The sequence below is a fragment of the Mytilus edulis genome, chromosome 2 (assembly GCF_963676685.1).
Source record: "Mytilus edulis chromosome 2, xbMytEdul2.2, whole genome shotgun sequence".
Classification (NCBI taxonomy): domain Eukaryota; kingdom Metazoa; phylum Mollusca; class Bivalvia; order Mytilida; family Mytilidae; genus Mytilus; species Mytilus edulis.
Genome location: NC_092345.1, coordinates 89974462 through 89985196, shown reverse-complemented (window position 1 = coordinate 89985196; position 10735 = coordinate 89974462). Strand labels below are relative to the sequence as shown.

General features: G+C 33.1%; 1 protein-coding gene across 2 annotated transcripts; it reads left to right on the top strand.

Annotated features, from left to right (window-relative positions):
• Positions 1-2199: 2199 nt before the first annotated feature.
• Positions 2200-9689, top strand: LOC139513362 (uncharacterized). Of its 2 annotated transcripts, XM_071301771.1 has the most exons (4): positions 2200-2313; positions 2745-2807; positions 6744-7377; positions 9351-9689. In XM_071301771.1, exons 3-4 carry the CDS (start codon positions 6747-6749, stop codon positions 9614-9616), a joined length of 897 nt encoding a protein of 298 aa, XP_071157872.1. In that variant the 5' UTR covers positions 2200-2313; positions 2745-2807; positions 6744-6746; the 3' UTR covers positions 9617-9689. The 2 variants fall into 2 exon arrangements, with proteins under 2 accessions (XP_071157872.1, XP_071157871.1); XM_071301770.1 differs by lacking the exon at positions 2200-2313 and having other exon boundaries at positions 2738-2807.
• Positions 9690-10735: the final 1046 nt, after the last annotated feature.

The window sequence follows — 10735 nt, the reverse complement described above, 5'->3', positions numbered from 1 at the left end:
ATATTAATGAAAACTTTTGTCTGAAGCATAAATAAACGTAGGTTAAAAAAACTGTCAAAATATGTGCAGTTTGGGTACCCTCACGTTACACTGAAAGACTCGGCAGTGACGCTCGACTCGAAAAAGGTTAAAGAGGCCAAATAAATTTCGAAGTTACTAGAGAGCATTGAGCTCCCAAAAGTGTCAAACATCGAGTATCAATGATCATGTATGCTCAGGTTGCCCTGATACCTCCGCAAGCTGCGAGATGCAGTAGTGTGTATATATGTATATTAAATGACTGAATAAATAGTCAACGATAAATCTTACGGGCGATGGATCATAAAAACGATTCAGTACACTACAAAATATAATATATAACAAGTCTAAAAGGGTACAACATCACCAAAAAACACAATAAAACGAACAATATGTTAGATATTTCGGATAACAGATATCCTTCATCGGTAATTGCACGATGACAAATGAATCATGTCAATTCAAATTAAGACTCTATCAAAATCTTGAAATTTATACATTTTGAGCGAACGCTGGAACAATTTTAAAATTTCCAAACACGGCGCAAAGACTACAAAGATATGCCAAAATAAAAATAGTTATTTACGATGTGAACTGGCACAACTCTAAATTCACAAAGGTGGTGACAGTTGAGGTGTTACTCTCGGTTGCAATTGCTCTACCGTTGTCATATTTTAAATATTATACCAGCTTACATCTGTCAGGACTGTTTATTGGGACTGTTTTTCCACGCAGTTGTTTAACACCTCAACTGTCACCACCTTTGGGAATTTAGAGTTGTGCCATATATATTATGGCCATGAACACTCCCTTACAGGATTAATGGAGACATATCGCAAGCACATGACAACCCACCACCAAGGATAAATCCACAACATAGCACCACGGGAGTGCCAGAGCACCAATAATTCTGTTATTATGGTGAAGGAAGCCGAAGTACCGTCAGAGAGAACCCACACCAGCGGCAACTCGGTGGGAACTGACAAACCGAAGAGATATCTAAAGATTGATCTCCTGGTAAGAATTTTGGGCCACTGCGACCAAACGAGGCCCCAAAAGAATCCATTTTAGTTCAAACTCTGGTATGGGTACCAGAGATGTATGTGTCAGTGAGGGTTTAAACCACCCTTGTAATGTATTGTAATTAATAATATCAAAACTTTTGATTTCTCATTCCTGTATGATCTCTATACCACCATTCCCAATGTGAAATTGAAAAATTGTCTAAAAGCTCAGTCTAAAAGAAATAATCCACAACGCTTTTCATCAAAACAAATGATAACATACATTATATATTTATGATAACTTTGGGATACCATATACGATCGACATATTTTGTTAAAATCTAACACGAAAAGGGTAAAACATGCTTCACAGGGGAGCAAAATTATTAACTTTTAGTGATCAATATGCTGGAGTTTCTTATTGCCAACATTTTTGTTGAATTAGGAGGTAGATTTGTTCAACAAAGGTTTGCGTTATATCGCAAAGGTTTGCGTTATAACGCAAACATAGGAAACAATTTTGAATATTAAAAAAAAAAGTTGTGTGGCGCCAATACGCTTCCGTAGAAATGTATCAAAATTAACATAGTTAACTCTCTAAACCCATGTTTTTTTTATTTTAGATAATAGCTAGACGACTACCAATTTAAACAAAAATATGAGGTTTTAGGGCTTAAATATTAGATTTAGAATCATACAAAGTTGAGATTTTGAAGATCATATTTTAAGCTCTTAGGTTTTAGATTTTAAAATGACTCAAAACTTAACATGCTCAAGGATATCATACCACGTGTATTACACACGCGATATAGCATCACATAGAAAACCCTATCGACCACTCCAGACCTATGTAAAAAGTGAGACAATTTTTTAACTGCAGATATGCTAAACATTTTATTATCAGACTGAAAGAAGAAGAAGAACATCTTCACTATATTGAACGTAGATTTTTTTTTTACTTGTGTATTTTTTTCTCACCATAAAGTCAAAGTTATGAGACTATTTTTATAAGATGTTTGGGGTAACACAAGGAGCTAAATGTTTTTGAACAATGATGTCTTAGATCATAATTATTTGGACTATGGTTGTCAGAAAACAAATGCAAAATGGTTCAGAATCTCCGATCAAAAATGTGACACGAACAGCCACACATCACAAGGTTAATAATATGGTATTCCTTATCTAGGAGGTCAATATGGAAGAAGACAAGTGTCAATGAAAATTACAGCTACTTTCCCTTTTCATAACAGTCCCTTCAACGTGCAAATCGGTCTCCGACATAGGGAAAACGGTACTATTTATTCTGCCATAGGCGACAATGTTAACATTTTCTAAATTTACCACTTTTTAAGATAAAAACCTGGATAAAACAGTTATATGTTGTGTTAGTACTTTATTACTCTGTTTTAAAAATTAAAGCCAAATAGTATCATGACCAACTTCCAACGGAGCTTGTTTATGTTATCCATGCCCACCGTCATTTTGCACCAAATTTATGAAATTTTGCAAGTCTTTTCGAATAATTCTCTAGAAAATATTTCAATAGGTTTTAAAATTTATATTGTAAATATACACACTGCAGTTATTCATAGATAAATAAAAAATATATTGTACCCTTACATCCAATCACAGCGCTCCTAATTTGACTTCCTTCACCTGCCTTGGGTACACAAAAGGCCAACCTAATGCTGGGAAAATTAAATACTACCGTTTTCCCCATAGACTGATAGACGTGGACATATATTTTGTTACTTAAAGAAAGATTTGTAGGCCTACTCTTTTCAGGTACGTATTGTCAGGTTTGATCAGTTTTTAGCTTAAAATTTAATTAAGGAAACCACATAATTTCAGAAACTTTATATAAACTGTTTAAAAGTTTTAAAGATAGATGGGTATCTATTTATTAAATCTATGGTTGAAATAACCTTTAGCGGCATGCCATACACAATGTGTCATCATCGCTAATATTGTCCTGCACTACAGTGGTTCATGTACAATGTTATGAAGTTGTCAAGTGTCAGACGCAAATTCCTAGGTCACCAAGTCTGACTGTTTTCCAACATTGTCCAAATAGAGATAAGGACTTATCTGTAGCCAATGTAGGTAAATCTAACTAGCCTCACCGGACACAATTACGAACGATTTTTGAACTGTGATTAATATTTTTTATGTAGACTACTTTTCTTGAATTGTTTACACCATAGAATTTAAGATGTGTGAAGGCTTTCCATTTTGCATCATATCCCACATAAATTTTTATTCACATTAGGATACTTAAGTAAGATTTGCGTGACCTCATTTTACGGGTCAAGAGAGCCATATATGTCATATATGGACGCAATTCCGAACAGCACTATATTGATATATCTTGCAGGAGAAATCAATGACAACAGTCTAGATTGCTAAAGCATACATTAATCTTTATCTCAAACACATTTTCATAGGAAAATAAGATGCACAAGTTTGTTTTTTCCTTCAATTACTACAGCAGTGGTTGCAGACGAAATGTCGGTCATGTGGAAAGGAAAGATTTCTGATTTTTTTTGTTTTTGTGTAAGTTCCTCCATTAAAGGAGCACTAAATTCAAGTTTATCCATTTCGGTGGTGTACTTATCATTCATCTATGATTTTTTTTTATATAGGTCAACATTTTTTTCGGAGTTCTCTGGACTTTTCAATAAAATTAACATATTTTCTTGGCACTGGCTACGGTTACATGGAAATGTAACAATAATAAAAATATTATTGTTACATTGGAGACTAAATGCCGGAATGCGTGGTTGGGTGAGGACCTGATTAATTACGAATGTAACAATAACTATTGAGGCTACGGTTACATAGCGTTATTGTTACATGAAAAACAGCAATGTACGATGGGGACTTGTAATATGTACTAAATAATAAAAGTTTAAGACATTTATTTTATATTTACAATACATACAATGTCTTTATTTTTTTTTTTAATTACAATGACAGTTTATAAATATCCAGTAAGTGGTTTTTGGAGCATGTTTAAGTCCGACACATCATTTTGACGAATCCACTCCATGCAGCCATCACACACCAGTAATAAGGGGGCAGGACCTTTTTCGGGATGCGGGATCGGGTGTTTTTTAAGCTCGGGATATCGAGATTGATCTTTCGGGATGTCGGGACTTCATGTTTTTAAGCCCGGGATTTCGTATTGTCTGTATCGGTATGCAATTCAATTCTGCGATATTCCTTTTAGAAGATAAGGAAATCTTTAATGTTACAAATGGAAGTTTTTAACGACCTTGACTGGCTATACAGCCCTTGCACGGTCGGTCTTTAATGTTTGCCATGCTTTCGGTGAGAAATACTATTTTATTCTCGCAATGTTGATATTCTCATCCGATCTTTTGGTTGAAAGCATGTGGTGTAGTTTCATGTTGTCTTTCAATATGATTGCATTGCCGTCCATTACGGATGTTAGGTTTACCTCAGATTTCAGTATCCAACTTAGCAGTTAACAAACTTTGCTTCCGTTGATGTATCATTTTTTTTAGTGTTGCTTTTGTATAGAGCTATAGCTATAGAGCTGTATGAAATTTGTGTCTTGATATTGTTTTATTTTCGTTTCAAACGCATCCCAAGTTTTTCATCCAAAACTAAATTGGTAAAATAAATCTCTTCATCCATTGCTCAAAGTATATAATGACAGTAATAAGAGAAGGTGTGCAGTTAAATACTTCAAAAAGTGAACACTTTATCAGCCCCAGTTCTCAACAACAAACTATATTTTTCGCATTAATTTTGACACTGCTAATCTGAGGTATTTTTATTACCTTTACGATTAATATGTAAAACTACTTAAACATCATTTGTTTAATAATAATACTTATTAATTATAATTATTACAAGTATTAAATAGTACATATGAAAGAATTAAGCAACACAGCTAACGAAGATTTAAATTTAATAAATTTAGCGTACATTGCTGTTTTTCATGTAACAATAACACAATGTAACCGTAGCCTCAATAATTATTGTTACATTCGTAATTAATCGGTTCCTTGCCCAACTTTGCATTCCGGCAATTAGTCTCCTATGTAACAATAATATTTTTATTATTGTTACATTTCCATGTAACCGTAGCCAGTGCCTATTTTCTTTGACCATAAATAGGGTCACAAGAGTCTAAAAAACGTCAATTGTGGGGTTATTTGGTCAAGATAAAAGGCATCACGCATATGAACAGAATCAGGAGATATTTTTCTTTCTATATATTAACAAAAGAAGGTAATATGCACTTACCTTTATGTTTTTTTTTATATAACTTGCAGGCCAAATTGCCGTTATAATATTTTCAGAATGATTTTGTCATCGTCATCAACATTCACCAATGGCTCATAAATTGTATTATCATGAAAACAAGGGAATTTTAATAGGGTTTTTATTTATAAAAACATTTATTGATAAATATAGATAAATATGATCTCAGAGGGCAAACATTGGAAATTGTTCGTAATTGTGTCCAGTAGTAATTGCGTCCTGTGGGGCTAGTGTGCAATATTTACAAAATGAGATAAAATCAAAACATCAAGAGAGTCTTGCAATTATACACACATATGAAAGGATTGTGTTTAAAAATGTTTAAGGCCTTGGACCCACTAGACCAGATAGCTAGCTGGAATGCTGCAGTGCTTGATAAATATATTTATAAAAGTTCAGATTCATCAGACAATGTCAGAAGTCTTTATTTTAATATACAACATTTACTCTGTACACAGCCAAACCTGTACACCAACAAAAGTGTAAAAATGGTAAAAACACACATTGTACCTATATCAGGAACTAGATATATAGTAAAATTACATGCAATATTGTCTGCATTGAAATACTATTCATGCAATATTGTATCTTCTTGATCATGTTGATCTTCTGTATAAACTCTTGAGCAAAGTACTCTCAAATTTCAATATAAAAAATAGGGGTAACAGACCATTTTTTTCATTAAAATACATTGAAATGAAAAAAAATTTCAATGAAATACATCCTCAGATATATCTTCAAGTCACAAAATAATGTTAATGTGCAGGAATCTAATATCTGTTCTAAAAATATCAATGATGTAATTGTTAGAAGTAATTTTTTAAATTGGAGTTATCTTCCTTTGTCCATAATTGTAGTTGAATCAACTACAACTAATGCTTTATACAATGCAATGTTCACTGAAAAAATTAAAACAATCTTTACCCTTCTGTGCTTCCAACCACTTTGATTGAAAGATATTTTTTAAAATATTTAGATACATTTAACAAAGTTTTCTTAATTTTTTTTTATAGTTTAATGTTTAAATTTCAAGTTAAAGGTGTATTTTTGTTTATCGAACATGTAGAACGATTCTTGTTAAATATTTTTAAACCAAAGAAGTAGTTTTGAATCTTGCCCAGCAGGGATGCTCTGAAAAAGACACACAATCTACTTAAATACAAAACAAGCATAGTTCAAGATTTTCTCAAGATAAGTTATTTTCCATTATCCACCTATCATGCCTATAGTGTAAAGAAATACTAAATCAAACATGACAAAATTATATCTCGGGCAAACTTAGCCATTTTTAAAAGGGGGGTTCTAACACAAGGATAAAGGGGAGGTCCCCATTCATAAGCATGGATAAAAATGGTGGGTTCAAACCCCTGGATCCGCCACTGTATTATGTATTTATTTTTATGTAACTCTATTATTTATTTGTTGCAGAAAATGAAGTGGAGAGAGTTATTACAGGAGACTGTCAGTCCAGACATCCATTTCCTATCACCAGCTGTTTCCTCTGTTATTTTCTGTCTGTTAGTCATGCTTCTCTGTGTTATTATGCACAAGTTATCCAATTTATTCCTGCCAGGATCAATCAAATTATATGCCTTGGATTTTTTCAAGAGTGTTGCCATGTTTACATACCCTCTTGCCTTTGGTCTTACCAGGACATACCATGGCCACATAGGATACTGTGTAATAATGGTTCCAATCAATGTATTAACAGTCCTGCTGATGACTGAAGGTAATATAAGTCCTGTTGATAACTTCCTATTTACTATAAAAGGCCAGCAGGCATTATGGAAATCCATTTTACGAATCATTATTCAAGTTAATGGTGCGTTTGCAGCCTTTTACCTTGCTCAGAAGATTATGCAGCTGGAATTTCATGAAGATTTTGAAAACATGCTATCAAATGCTTGTATATCAGACTTAAAAGTCACTATATTTTTTGGATTTCTGATTGAGATGTTGGGAACTGCATGGGATGTTTGGGTATGGTCACTTTCATTGTCCAGATATCATCGTATCAACCTCATTATTAAAATGACCAACACTGCACTTGTTGTATGTTCAGGTATGAAAATATTGATTAAGTTAAATTAATATTTTTTTTATATAATACAAGAGAAGTAATGAAGCATTTCTTGCACGCATGTAGTAGAAATTGTTTATACCCAAATGTAACAATGTATTATTCACAGATTTTTTTCAAAAGTAAAGTCTCAAACCATGATTTGAAAAGAGTCAGTAGCTTTTTTTTTTTGTGAAAAGGAGAAATTTGAAAAGGAGTAATCTGCCCTGGTATTTTTAGCTGAAAACAATCTGCCTGTCAGTCTTTTTTTTCCAATCCACATAGCTAAAGGGTACATGGTTTTCAGACATTTTAAGCTAGAATAGTTATATTATGAGAGGGGTTAGATACACAGTATCACAAGAGTATGTTTTTTAGGCTGTACTTTGATAATGACATTTTTAACAACTTTTAATCTGACGGAACTGGATCAAATCTTACAAGCTAGTACCTTTACCTCAAAGACTGAAAATACAATGTTTTTGTCCCTCAATATGAACTACAAAATATATTTCAATTTTACCTGAAGTGTATAATTCCTTCCTAAAGCCTCGGTCACACCTTACTGGATAGCACGAACGGATGCCTAACGGATGAAAATAAAAGTTGTCCGTTGACAAAATTGTTATCCGTTGGGAGTCCGTTGATGTACTGACCGAATAAAACGGACGTGTAACGGATGCATAACGGACACACACAGGATATGCAACGTACCAAAAACGGACATGTACCGGACAGAACGGATGTCGAAACGTACATCCAACGGACGAGTACTGCATAAAACGGACACCTAATGGAAGCGCACCGGATAAAACGGAAAAATCAAAGACGACAATAATAATACATGTAAATTACATATATATTCAAAATGTTTCTGTGTAACTGGTTTTGGTTTATTCTTCAAAATTACGCCAAAGGGCAGTGTCTGGCCTGAATAAGAGCTGCTTGATTGAGAAGACGTGCCCTTACTCTACGATCGATTATGAATAATAAGAATTCATGAACCTTAAGAAATCTGACATACCAATAATTGGCACATTTGAAGCGAAATTTTCAATTGGCGTTTATTCGTTTCAGATCTGTTCATCATCCGTTTTATCCATTATATGTCCGGTAGAAGTCCATTTCTCATTTGTTCAACATCCGTTTTATCCATTAAACGTCCGGTAGAAGTCTGTTGGTGAATTTATCTGCCAGACCTCCAACGGATGTATAACGGACACGTAACGGATACAAAACGGATACGAAATGTACAAGTTCCGTACAAAACGGACGCCTACCCGACGTTCAATGGTCATTTCATCCGTTGGACGTCCGTTCAAAATTTTCCACCGGACAGAACGTACGTAGACGGATAAAATGTACGCTGAATGGACATGCAAAGGATATGGACGGACGTTTAACAGATAAGAACGAGCGTCTAACGGACATGAACAGATTGAAAAAAAGTTATCCGTTAGGCGTCCTTTCGAGCTATCCGTTAAGGTGTGACCGAGGCTTAAGTGATTGGTTACTCAAACATATATTTACATGTACATGTTCTGGATTTGATTTGTTACAAAAAATGTAAGTCTAGGTATTCATTTTTAAAGTTTTGATGAATTCTACAATAAAAAATTGTAACACTGACAAAAAAATTAGCAAGGATTTGTATAACTATTAAACATACATGACATATAATTGCATGCTTGTCCAAATAAAATTGACAAGATCATGATTTTTCAAGGGAAGTTGCTAGTATATGGGGATCTGTCATTCCAAAATTATAATTTTTCAAGGGAAGTTGCTAGTATATGGGGATCTGTCATTCCAAAATTATAATTTTTCACTAAGATGCTTAGTACAGGTAGTTACATACATGACAAAATGCTAAAAAAAACAAAAGATTTTGTATTTGATTTTTTTTACAGAATATTAGCCTTTGTTTCAGTCGTATATAATGCAGTGGCATTTTTTAAAATCAGCTTTACTTTTAGGTGTGCATTATACAGGAATGTACAATCAACCTGCCCTGGCAACAGGATACACATTTGGATGCCATGGAACCTCCAATGTAGAACATGTATTTGTCTATTGGATTGGACCTTTTATTGGTGGATATATAGCTGATTACATTTCAGAAAATTTCAATATTAAACTGTCTAGCAATGAAGTAAAGCAGAAAGATATTAACAAGGATAAAAGCAGGAATCAAGAAGAAATGAAAAATACCTCAACAAAGCATCTCAAGAAAAACAACTAGGTTAAATTTTACTTTAAATTGTATTACTATTATCTACTTCAATTATAGATCACATATATAATGTCTGTCAAAATCTAGCATTTAATTTTTCGATTTAAGATTTTTATTTTGCCTCAGGTATTTAAAAGTTTTAAAATCCATGAAATCCTGTAGTTTCCAGCTAGAAATGCAATGAGGCCATAATTGCCAAACTTTCTTCATATCAACTATTTTTCATTAAGGTTAAGATACTGATAACTATAACAAACCATCTTTGCCAACAAGATATGAAAATAAGAAGATGTGGCATGACTTCCAAAGACACAAAAATGTGGATGATTGCCAATTTTCCACCAGACTCCAAATGATGTAGAAGTTAGCAACTATAGTTCACTGTACAGCCTTTGATAATAAGAAAAACCCATAGCACATACCAGAACTATAAATGGCCTCAACATGACAATTATAAATACAACAATTGAAAGACTAACTGTTTGAATTTTGTACAAAACAATAAACAAACAAACACATGATATACAGCAACAATCATTGAATTATAGGCATCTAATTTGGAAAAGGCACATATAGAATGTGAAGGGGTTTTAAGCACGTTTAAAGGCACCCAACCTTCCCCTAATAGAGTCAGTGGCTCAACAGAACAACACAAGAACATTCTATAAAAATCAGTCAAAAAAAGGTTTGAATCATCAGATTGTCGCAAAGCACACAAAAAAAGATCTAATACAAAAAAATTGAGACACTGTAAAGTACCTTTCTGAGAGAACTCATAGTTACTGAAAAGTAATTCTAAGCCAAATAACAACTAACTAAAAAAAATATGTATCCAAGACTAAAATATCAGTTAGTACACATCCAATGAACTTAGTTTAAAGACATCATCAACAGAATGAAAAACATGATCTTGTGTATAAATGCCAAAATATAAGTTTCTAATCAACAGAATGTAGGACAGTAAATATTCATAGCTATATAGCAATAATATTAAGTTATGTTTTAATTTATTAATACAAAAATCAATGTTTGAAAAGATAAAAACAATATTCAAAAATCTAATTATAGTGTTGAATTGATAACCTTTTAGAATAAGATAATTCATAGAATCTATAAGTTTACATGGAT